General features: G+C 42.1%; 1 protein-coding gene across 1 annotated transcript in view; it reads left to right on the top strand.

Moving 5' to 3' along the window:
* Positions 1-4,891, top strand: part of RASAL3 (RAS protein activator like 3) — a 71,647-nt gene extending 66,756 nt beyond the window's left edge. Inside the window, exon 19 of the mRNA XM_040414714.1 lies at positions 4,391-4,891. Coding sequence (XP_040270648.1) covers positions 4,391-4,534 — 144 coding nt within the window. The 3' untranslated portion in view covers positions 4,535-4,891. The remainder of the gene's footprint in view (positions 1-4,390) is intronic.
* The last annotated feature ends 7,021 nt before the right edge of the window (positions 4,892-11,912 follow it).

The following is an 11,912-nucleotide window of genomic DNA, read 5'->3' on the forward strand; positions in this document are numbered from 1 at the left end:
TTCTTTCCAAAATGGGGTCACTTGTGGGGTAGTTATACTGCCCTGGTATTCTAGGGGCCCAAATGTGTGGTAAGGAGTTTGAAATCAAATTCAGGAAAAAATGAGGAGTGAAATCCGAAAGGTGCTCTTTGGAATATGGGCCCCTTTGCCCACCTAGGCTGCAAAAAAGTGTCACACATCTGGTATCCCCGTACTCAGGAGAAGTTGAGGAATGTGTTTTGGGGTGTCTTTTTACATATACCCATGCTGGGTGAGATAAATATCTTGGTCAAATGACAACTTTGTATAAAAAAATGGGAAAAGTTGTCTTTTGCCAAGATATTTCTCTCACCCAGCATGGGTATATATAAAATGACACCCCAAAACACATTCCCCACCTTCTCCTGAGTACGGAGATACCAGATGTGTGACACTTTTTTGCAGCCTAGGTGGGCAAAGGGGCCCATATTCCAAAGAGCACCTTTCGGATTTCACAGGTCATTTTTTACAGAATTTGATTTCAAACTCCTTACCACACATTTGGGCCCCTAGAATGCCAGGGCAGTATAACTACCCCACAAGTGACCCCATTTTGGAAAGAAGAGACCCCAAGGTATTCGCTGATGGGCATAGTGAGTTCATAGAACTTTTTATTTTTTGTCACAAGTTAGTGGAATATGAGACTTTGTAAGAAAAAAAAAAAAAAAAAAAAAATCATCATTTTCCGCTAACTTGTGACAAAAAATAAAAAGTTCTATGAACTCACTATGCCCATCAGCGAATACCTTAGGGTGTGTACTTTCAGAAATGGGGTCATTTGTGGGGTGTTTGTACTGTCTGGGCATTGTAGAACCTCAGGAAACATGACAGGTGCTCAGAAAGTCAGAGCTGCTTCAAAAAGCGGAAATTCACATTTTTGTACCATAGTTTGTAAACGCTATAACTTTTACCCAAACCATTTTTTTTTTACCCAAACATTTTTTTTTTATCAAAGACATGTAGAACTATAAATTTAGAGCAAAATTTCTATATGGATGTCGTTTTTTTTTGCAAAATTTTACAACTGAAAGTGAAAAATGTCATTTTTTTGCAAAAAAATCGTTAAATTTCGATTAATAACAAAAAAAGTAAAAATGTCAGCAGCAATGAAATACCACCAAATGAAAGCTCTATTAGTGAGAAGAAAAGGAGGTAAAATTCATTTGGGTGGTAAGTTGCATGACCGAGCAATAAACAATGAAAGTAGTGTAGGTCAGAAGTGTAAAAAGTGGCCTGGTCTTTCAGGGTGTTTAAGCACTGGGGGCTGAGGTGGTTAAGCTAAATCATTCCAATAGCACCCCACCTTCCCTATAGAAGGGCCCACACCCTTAAGAATATTGTAGCCCCGAAATAAAAAGTGCAGTCAAAATGAACGAATATACGGGTACCCTACATAAACAAGGAGGTAAAAAATGTGGACAATCTAGATGCCTGTGCTGTGAAACTATCTGCCAAACAGCTATTTTTACAAACAAAAGAGATGGTGAAACGTTCTCAATATCCGGTTCCCTGGATTGCAATTCCGCATACGTTATCTACGTGTTAGAATGCCCATGTGGCCTACAATACGTTGGGCGCACTATTCAAACATTACACAATAGGCTTTATAAACACAGGTCAAACATAAAAAAGAAATTTCAAAAACATAGTGTTTCCAGACACGCTGCATACTATCATGGGGGTAGTTTTTTAGGTTTCAAAATTACTCCCATTGAATAAATACCAGTACATCAGCGCAAGAATTTACAATGTATAAGACGCCCCGAGATGTACTGGATCTATAAACTGAATAGGCTTAACCCATACGGTCTAAATTAAGCATTCAAGATCAATCTCTGAATCTCTCCAAATGTAATACATCTTATCAACTAATAAATATATTTATATCGTGGCTCACCCGTATCAGCTAGTATGGTTAGGGTGCTCTGTTTTAGGATGATTCACCTGTTCATCCAAAATAACAAATATGACAAATAAGAAAAAGATAAAACAGGCACTCACCAACTGGTATGTCTATAGTAGATTATTTAATAATAGTAAAATCCCATAAAATAATGAGTATAAAACACAATATATCATAAAAACATGTGCACTAGGATCGATGATCTGAGTGCAAATAGCTATCACATGAGATATGTTGCAGGATAACAATTGTTAGTGCACATGTTTTTATGATATATTGTGATTTATACTCATTATTTTATGGGATTTTACTATTATTAAATAATCTACTATAGACATACCAGTTGGTGAGTGCCTGTTTTATCTTTTTCTTATCTTATCAACTAAGCCTTTACTGTTTTACATTTATTATGTGAAAGGCCCCCCCCCTCTTTTTTTCTTTGTCTAATGTTTTATTACATCTATCACCTTGCATTAAAAATTAGGCCATTATGGCCATTAAGAATTTCATTTTTATTATATTATTATTTTTTTTTTTTTTTTGATCACGCTACACCAATTTTTCATTTTTTATCTTCATTTTGATCACGCTACAACAGAATCTCCCCTTACTGCTATAACAGTATTTACCTTTATCAGAAACCCTTTTAAAAAATTGTAAAAAAAATATTTTTAAAACAATAATTTATTTCAATTACCATCTTTTACACATAATCCTTTTGCTGCCTATATTTTGAATATGCATTTTATCAAGCTTACAAATATGCATTTTATCAGCATAGACCAATTTTATCTAAGCATACTAAATAATATACAGGGGATCCTTTATATAGGCCATTTCCTGGTATCACTTCTTATTTCTAATAATACTCTGTGTTGTTGTCCCTACCCAACACTGCAGCGTCGATCACCATGACAACAAGTCAGGTGATCGCCCTGTAGTGTCAGGTGATCGCGACTACAGCGATCACGTGACTAGCCCGGCAAGGAGCGCGTCCTGGCCCAAGTTGTTGTACATTCTTTCCATGACAACGAGAGGAGGGGCGACCACGTGACTAACTAATCACATGCTCATCTCGCCCTGCCTCCCGCAAGCCACGCTACACCAACGAGAAAGGTCACGTAGTCGCCGGGATTGCAATCACGTGCCCTGTATAAAAAACATATATTTTCCCTTTTATATACATAATTTTTAGGCGGTTTCAACATTAAAAGATGGATGAATGTATCATGCTCTTATATTTATGAGATTTTATGATGTATGAGTTGGTCAGAAATTATGCAAATATGGGAACACCCTGGAGGTGTCTCATCCCCTAGAACCGCCCACAGGTGCAGTTTTCTGGCGTTTTTTTTAGGTATAAATATATGTAATATTGTATACATCTATATGCTCCTTCCTAACCTGATGAAGGGGGCCTAAGTACCCCTGAAACGCGTTGTTTTATTTGATGAGCAATTTCCATTAAAGAAGAAAGATATATTATATCTACATCTGTCCTGACCGATGATCTTGCGCCTAAATTGCTGTCCTACTATATTGCTATTAAATGACAAGAATGACATGCGTGTCTTTTTGGACTGAACTAGGACAATAGTTATCTACGTATTATAACTATGAGACTTTTTTTTTCATGCATTTACTGCTCTAGCCTATGTTTGTAATTATGTTGTAATTGGCATGGGGTTAAAAAGGGAGGTACATGATTCACTGTGTAGTCCAGAAGAAGTGCGATGTAGCACAAAATGGCCATCGCCTGTTTATCCATATCCTATGTACCAGCTTTGAATAAAGGATAATTGCATTGGATGGTGAGTACCACAAATTCTTCTTTGCTGTTTTATATTGTGGATGACCTACCATGTACCGATACAGCCTTGTCCGTCACATGGAGTAGTGGCACAAGTTTTTTTTGCAGTAGTAGTGCCAGTCCTTCTGTCTTACATGCCCTCAATTCTGCGCTGAGTTACTCCAAAATGTGAATGGGGTTGTAAAACCCCAAAACATGTATTATACTGTAAATTGCTGTGGATTTTTAGGGCAGAATTGGCTCCGAAAATCCTTATGTGATTTCATCCTATATTTCATGAGAATATTATTGTTAACTGGTTGTTTAAGATTGTACTATCTGCATCAGGGTTCATACACTTGAGAAGGCCACATGCACATACCCTAAAGGTCTGTTTTATGAACCCCTAGGTTATGGACCCCTAGGTTCTTCATGTGCCTCTCAATGGTTAGCCATTTTTCTCTACCCAACATTCCCTCCATAATATGGCATGTAAAGAAGCATGCCACAATTTTATGGAATCTATGAGACAAACCTCTATACCGTATCCCTAAATCTGAGGTAAGTATGAGATCATGGCAGATTCTGCGCAGGTTCCTTAGGGTCTTTTGTCCTGATAACTGTCTATATTATTTATACTGTCCGAGTAAAATAAATCATTGCTGTTATTACTCTTGTAGGAGAGACGTCTGTCAACTCTAGAGAAGGCATCCAGAAACGCCAAACAAGATCACAATGAGCATAAGCATAGCACAGAAAATGCCTTAGAGGACACCTCCATAACTAATGATATGGATGGAATAGGAAGTTCTGACACTGACTAGTCCGCTCACCTATTTAGGGTTCGCCATCTTGACACAAATGGTTCAGTGTTTTCGTTCAAGTCAAGTTCAAGTTGCCTTTTGTACAGCGCATATCAGAAAAGATCAAGTTCGTGAGCAAAATGTCAACGGTATTTATAATATATAGTCATATATAACCATTCAAAAGACTATAAGAGATGGAAGGTAAATAAATTACACGGGGTTGGGATCTTAAAATGACAAATCACTAATCTTTACTGTGATCTGTGGCCTTGTCTGGGCTTCTATAGATGGGTTGCAGATCTGTCTTTCAGCATGAAAGATTTTTCAACTACAACAACCAGCAAAAAACAATTTATAAATCAACTTTTCAACAGATATTTGTCTTTGGTGGCATCTGTCATACTTAAACGTGTCTCAAATAAGTGTTGGTTGTCTGCAGAAAATGGTCTAAATTGGCCTTCAGACCAAAATCTTTAGTGTATGGCTTAATTCATTGTTGCCCACCCTTGTATCTCAATACTCAAATAAAATGCATCTTGTATGACTTCATGCACTCTTATGTTGGACAAACACAAGATTAATTTAGACGAAGATCTGAGGAGAAGATCAGTGTTCAGCCTTGTTGGACTGTCAAACCTTGGGCCCCCCAAAGGAAATGATTCATAGACCACCTTTCGATCTATACAGAACTTGTCTTAAACATTGATGTTATCAAAGAATCATTGGTGAAGTTTAATTGGCTACTGGTGAATGAGATGAGGTCAGATGAGATGAGGAAGCGATACTATACGCGAAACGCGCGTCGAGGAGCACCTCCGCCCTGGCACCAGCCCTCTCCTTATACTGGTATGTTGCCCCACTATTTTATGCACCTTTTGGTCGGTAGACTTAATTGTTCAGGGCCTTAGTAGTGTTGCTGTATACTATAGGGGGCACGCTTGTATCTGTTCATTGTATAATCTTTGCCCTGATTGATCATTTTTCAATAGGATATTCCTTCCACTATGCATTGATCATCAGGGTTATACTTATTTCCACATTGGGATAGGGCTGCTAGCAGGGTGGTGCATGACTGTGTTTTTGTCCTTGCTTTTTTATTTTTTGTGACATATATTGTTGTTCATGTCCATATTTTAGTGATATATTAATAAAATTTGACTTTTTTACCATTCTATAGTGGTGTGTTATGCACTCCTCTTCTTGTTGTGTTATCTAGAAACATCAGATTGTCAGCAAAAGCTGTGCATTTAAGGTCTCTATCACCATGTTGTATGCCCGTGATTAAAGGGTCCTGGCGAATTGATTGTATTAGCGTTTCTGCCACCATGATAAAGAGGGAGGGAGAAAGAGGGCAACCCTTACTCATTCCATTTGAGCATTCGGTTGGCCATATAGCGAAAAAATTGCGTGCACAAATGTGTCAGGTATGTTGAATTTGTGGAGTGCTAGCCTCATAAAAGACCAGTTGACTCTATCGAATGCTTTCTCAGCATCAATACTTAAGAGAACTAATGGAATTTTCCTTTTGTGGGCCACATGAATGGAATGAAAGATGCGGTGGACATTTTCTCTACTCTCTCTGCCTTTCACGAAACCGGATTGTTCGCATCCTAAAAGCATCGGTAGAACCGAGCCCAGCCTCATGGCCAGTATTTTTGCCCATATTTTTAGGTCAATGTTTAAGAGTGAAATCGGCCTATAGCTACCACAGTTTAACGGGTCTTTTCCTTCCTTGGGAATGAAAATGACACATGATTCCTGGGCCTGTCTAGGGAAGGGTTCACCTTTCATCAGCTTATTACATAGCTCCGTGCGATGCGGGGTTAAGATTTCCTGGAACTTTTTATAATAGATCAAAGGGAAGCCATCTGGCCCCGGGCTTTTTCCTGCTGCAAAGCTGTGGATCACATCTCTCACTTCTTTCTGTGTGACTTGTCTGACCAGATATGTTCCCATCTCTGGTGAGAGTGAGGGTAAGTCTAGGGAGTTTAAGAACTGTGATGTGAGATCAGCTCTCTTAATCGTGTCTTTCTGCTCTCTTCCTTTATTTAGGTTGTATAGGTCTTAGTAAAACTCTTTTAAAGGATTTGGCTATAGATGGGGTATCTAGCTGAAATGTACCATATTTCCCTTTAATCTTGGCAATGAAGGAAATCTGTTTAGATTTTTTCAACAGTGAAGTCATCATTTTAGTTCCCTTGTTCCCATGAGCGTATATTTTATGTTGGTAGTAAAGCAAATGTTTTGCTACCCTCTGTGAAAGGAGCTTCTTTACCTCCAGTCTCAGAGTTGTTAATTCTTCCTGCATTGTAATGGTAGTGGATTTTTTAAAGTATTTTTTCTATTGCTGCTATTTGAGCTAATTGAGAGTCTAATGCTTTTTGTTTATCTTTTTTGACTTTGGTGCCCAGCGCTATGAAAGCCCCCTCACTATAGCCTTGTGTGTCTCCCATACAATTGGAAACTTACAGTCAGGTGTAACGTTGATGGAGAAATAATCAGATAAAGTGTCCTTGATCTGCTCACAGTGTCTGGGGTTGTATAGCAATGATTCATTTAGTCTCCAGGTCCAGTTTCTACAGGGTAGGGAGGTCAGAGTGAGAGACGCCACACAAGGGGCATGATCAAAGATCCTGATAGAACCAATCTTAGGCTACTTTCACACTAGCGGCACGGACCTTCGGCCGTCCCTATTGACTATAATGGGGGCGGAGTTCCGGCGGAGGCAGGGCAGCACACGGCGAGAGGCTGCTGGAATAAAACTATGACATGTCCGACATTTATTCCGCCAGCCTGTAGATCAGGGGTCCTCAAACTACAGCCCGCGGGCCACATGCGGCCCGCCGAGGAATCTGATCCGGCCCGCCGGGTCTGTTTAACAGTTAACCTTTAAGCATGCTCAGGGCCTGCGCACCTCTGCTCTCCTCCTCCTGCGCCCTGGCTCCCTCCCTCCGATGTCAGCTCTGCTCCGGCGGTACGTGACTGCTCACTGACGTCACTCGCCTGCTCCTCTCAGGCGACGCAGGTGACGCTGGCGCGTGACCTACAGTGAGCGAGTTAGCGCCGCCGCCGCCCGCCAGCTGTCTGCTTCTCATATCACCGCCCGGAGCAGAGAGAAGAAGCCTCAGGCTCAGGGACAGCCTGGACAACTGTGGGTGCGTCAGTGTGGCACTTAACATTTTAATATTAACAATGGAGAGACAGTGTGTGGTGGGCATTTTTTACAATGGGGGGGGTGGCGGGGCCGATGCGGGGGACATGAAAATGGCGGCCACTTGTCTGTGGGGGACATGAAAATGGTGGCCACTGTGACAGTGGAAAAAAAAAAAACGGGCAGTTAGCTGGGTTGGCATGCTCTCATTTCATACTCAAAGAGACTTGGATAACAAAATGCCAGTCTGCCTGTCAACAGGTCAGTCAGAGTGACACTTGGATAATGAAATATCAGGGTGCCAGTCTGCATTTCAATAGGTCAGAATCTGACCTATTGAAATGCAGACTTGCAGCCTGATATTTCATTATCCAAGTCTCTTTGGGAAACAATTGAGAGCATGCCAATCCAGCCAACTGCCAGTTTTCTTTCCATGGGGCAACCATGATAATAAAATAGCATCCTACTTATATACGAATTTCCTTTTAGGCCCGTTATATAGGGAGAACCCCGTCAGGGACTGATCTTGTCTTCATAAAAAAGACTGCAAGAGGTAAGTGTCCACGTGGGGGGGCAGAGGCCTGTAAGTGGGGGTTCTGGTTTGGAATGGCTATATAAGCAGGAAGATCCTATTTTAGTGTCATGGTTGTCCCATGGAAAGGATCTTCCTGCTTATATAGCTATTCCAAACCAGAACGTCAACTGAAGTGTAAAATAGATTACTGATTAAAGGGGTCTCCTTGATAGAAATACTAAGATTTGATAAGCGTTTCCTTTTCAGTGTTCGGATTTAGAACGTATCAATTTGGCCCGTTATATAGGGAGATATAACAGAACCCCATCAGGGACTGAGCTGGTCTGCATAGAAAAGCCTGCAAGAGGTAACTGTCCACACTGCCCCCATTGTCCTATAGGTGCAGGTCCCACCGCCCTGATATAGAGAACAGAGCCCCGAAAGTGAAGGAGGGCGCACTGCGCATAAGCAGCCGCCCGCCATTCATTTCTATGGGGCTGCCGAAAATAGCCGAGCGCTGGCTTGGCTATTTCCGCCAGCCTCATAGAAATGAATGGGAGCATGGGCAGTGCATGCGCAGTACACTCCCATTCACTTTCGGGGCTCCGTTCTCTATATAGGTGCGGGTCCCAGCAGTGGGACCTGCACCTAACGATATTCCCCTATTGTCCAAGATGGGAATGCCCCTTTAAAAAATATAGTCCGGCCCTCCAATGGTCTGAGAGACAGTGAAGTGGCCCCCGGTTTAAAAAGTTTGAGGACCCCTGCTGTAGATATTAGAATATAGTCCAACCTCTGAAAGGATGCATGTGGGTTAGAGTAAAATGAGTAATCTTTTGTTGTGGGATTGAGGTGTCTCCAGACATCAACAAGATGTAGCTCTTGTAGTCTCTTGTGCAGTTTGCTCAGATGTTTTTGCGAAATATGAGACTTGCCTGATGAGGAGTCGGTGATTGGGTTGAGTGTTAAATTAAGGTCTGCACCCAACACCACTGGACCCTCCACGAAAGCCCTCAAGGCGTCCAGAGCTTTAAGGAGCCATGTCACCGTGGAGACATTAGGAGCATAAATATTAGGAAATGTGAATTTTTTGGAGGCTATCTCTCCTTTTAGAAGAAGTAATTTTCCCTCTGCATCTGACAGTTGTCGGTGCAGTATGAAAGGTACTGTATGATGAAATCCTATGGATACCTCTTTGGATGCAGAGGACGGGTGGCAGCTATGGAACCATTGCTTATATGGATGTAGGGGTAGCTTCGAGACTCTTCCCTGTTTGAAATGGGTTTCCTGCAGAAAAATTATTTGGGACCTGAGTTTATGTAGTGTGATTGCAAGTTGGCCCCATAGTGCCACCCAATAATGTGCCAGTAAAAAGTGCCACCAATAATGTGCCAGAAAGAAGTGCCCCCATAGATGCCCCCACAGTGCCCCCAATAATATGCCAGTAAGATGTGCCCCCAATAATGTGCCAGTAACAATTTCCCCCATAGATGCCCCCCAATCATGTGCCAGTAACAAGTACCCCCATAGATGCCCCCAATCATGTGCCAATAACAAGTGTCCCCATAGATGACCCCAATCATGTGCCAGTAACAAGCGCCCCCATAGATGCCACCAATCATGTTCCAGTAACAAGTGCCCCCATAGATGCCCCCCAATCATGTGCCAGTAATAAGTGCCCCCATATATGACCCCCAATCATGTGCCAGTAAGTTGTACCATATAAAAAAAAAAACACTTATACTTACCTCCATCAGGCTGGCAGCGATGCGATGCAGGCCTCTTCCGGCCTTTGTCCCGCACTGTACTGCTCAGGCGGCGCTATGATATCATTGCGCCGCCTGCACTCGCCTCTTATAGGCTACAGGCCTATTGCCTGCAGCCTATCAGAGGAACGGAGAAGGGAGACCCCTCTACCTACCCTGCCTCGCCGCAGCACATCTATCTGTATCAATGTCCTGAGGACGGCGATACAGATGACTATGGAGATGAGTGCTTGCACAATGGAAGCGCTCATCTCCCTGTGCCCTGCCGCTGCCCCCCACTTGTCACCAGGGCTGCGCCGCCTGGGGCCATCTCCTCACTTTGCCTAATTGGCGGTGCGGCCCTGCTAGCGCCCCCTGGAATTTTGCGCTGGGGGCAACGCCCCCCCCCCCCCCACCCTACACCACTGGCCAGCGGGGCTCAAAAGGCAGCTGCCTTGGGCCCCCCAGGAGCAACTGGGCCCGGGGCAGCTGCCACTTTTGCCCCGCATTAGAGACGGCCCTGATATGTCCTGATATGTGAGGTACGGGGTATAATAGATGCAGTGTATACAGATATGAAGCATATACAGCAGTGTCTTGATATGTGAGGTACGAGGTATAATACATGCAGTGTGTATAGATATATAATACATACAGCAGTGTCCTGATATGTGAGGTACGGCGTATAATAGATGCAGTGTATACAGATATATAGTATATACAGCAGTGTACTGATATGTCCGGTAAGAGGTATAATACACTGAGCAAAAATATAAACGCAACCCTTTCGGTTTTGCTCCTATTTTACATGAGCTGAACACAAAGATCTGAAACATTTTCTACATACACAAAAGACCCATTACTCTCAAATATTGTTTCAGATCTTTGAGTTCAGCTCATGCAAAATGGGTACAAAACCGAAAGTGTTGCGTTTATATTTTTGCTCAGTGTAGATGCAGTGTGTACAGATATATATAGTACATACAGCAGTGTCCTGATATGTGAGGTATGGGGTATAAGAGATTCAGTGTGTACAGGTATATACAGGGAGTGCAGAATTATTAGGCAAGTTGTATTTTTGAGGATTAATTTTATTATTGAACAACAACCATGTTCTCAATGAACCCAAAAAACTCATTAATATCAAAGCTGAATATTTTTGGAAGTAGTTTTTAGTTTGTTTTTCGTTTTAGCTATTTTGGGGGGATATCTGTGTGTGCAGGTGACTATTACTGTGCATAATTATTAGGCAACTTAACAAAAAACAAATATATACCCATTTCAATTATTTATTTTTACCAGTGAAACCAATATAACATCTCAACATTCACAAATATACATTTCTGACATTCAAAAACAAAACAAAAACAAATCAGTGACCAATATAGCCACCTTTCTTTGCAAGGACACTCAAAAGCCTGCCATCCATGGATTCTGTCAGTGTTTTGATCTGTTCACCATCAACATTGCGTGCAGCAGCAACCACAGCCTCCCAGACACTGTTCAGAGAGGTGTACTGTTTTCCCTCCTTGTAAATCTCACATTTGATGATGGACCACAGGTTCTCAATGGGGTTCAGATCAGGTGAACAAGGAGGCCATGTCATTAGATTTTCTTCTTTTATACCCTTTCTTGCCAGCCACGCTGTGGAGTACTTGGACGCATGTGATGGAGCATTGTCCTGCATGAAAATCATGTTTTTCTTGAAGGATGCAGACTTCTTCCTGTACCACTGCTTGAAGAAGGTGTCTTCCAGAAACTGGCAGTAGGACTGGGAGTTGAGCTTGACTCTATCCTCAACCCGAAAAGGCCCCACAAGCTCATCTTTGATGATACCAGCCCAAACCAGTACTCCACCTCCACCTTGCTGGCGTCTGAGTTGGACTGGAGCTCTCTGCCCTTTACCAATCCAGCCGCGGGCCCATCCATCTGGCCCATCAAGACTCACTCTCATTTCATCAGTCCATAAAACCTTAGAAAAATCAG

Source organism: Bufo bufo, chromosome 1, assembly GCF_905171765.1.
Source record: "Bufo bufo chromosome 1, aBufBuf1.1, whole genome shotgun sequence".
NCBI lineage: Eukaryota > Metazoa > Chordata > Amphibia > Anura > Bufonidae > Bufo > Bufo bufo.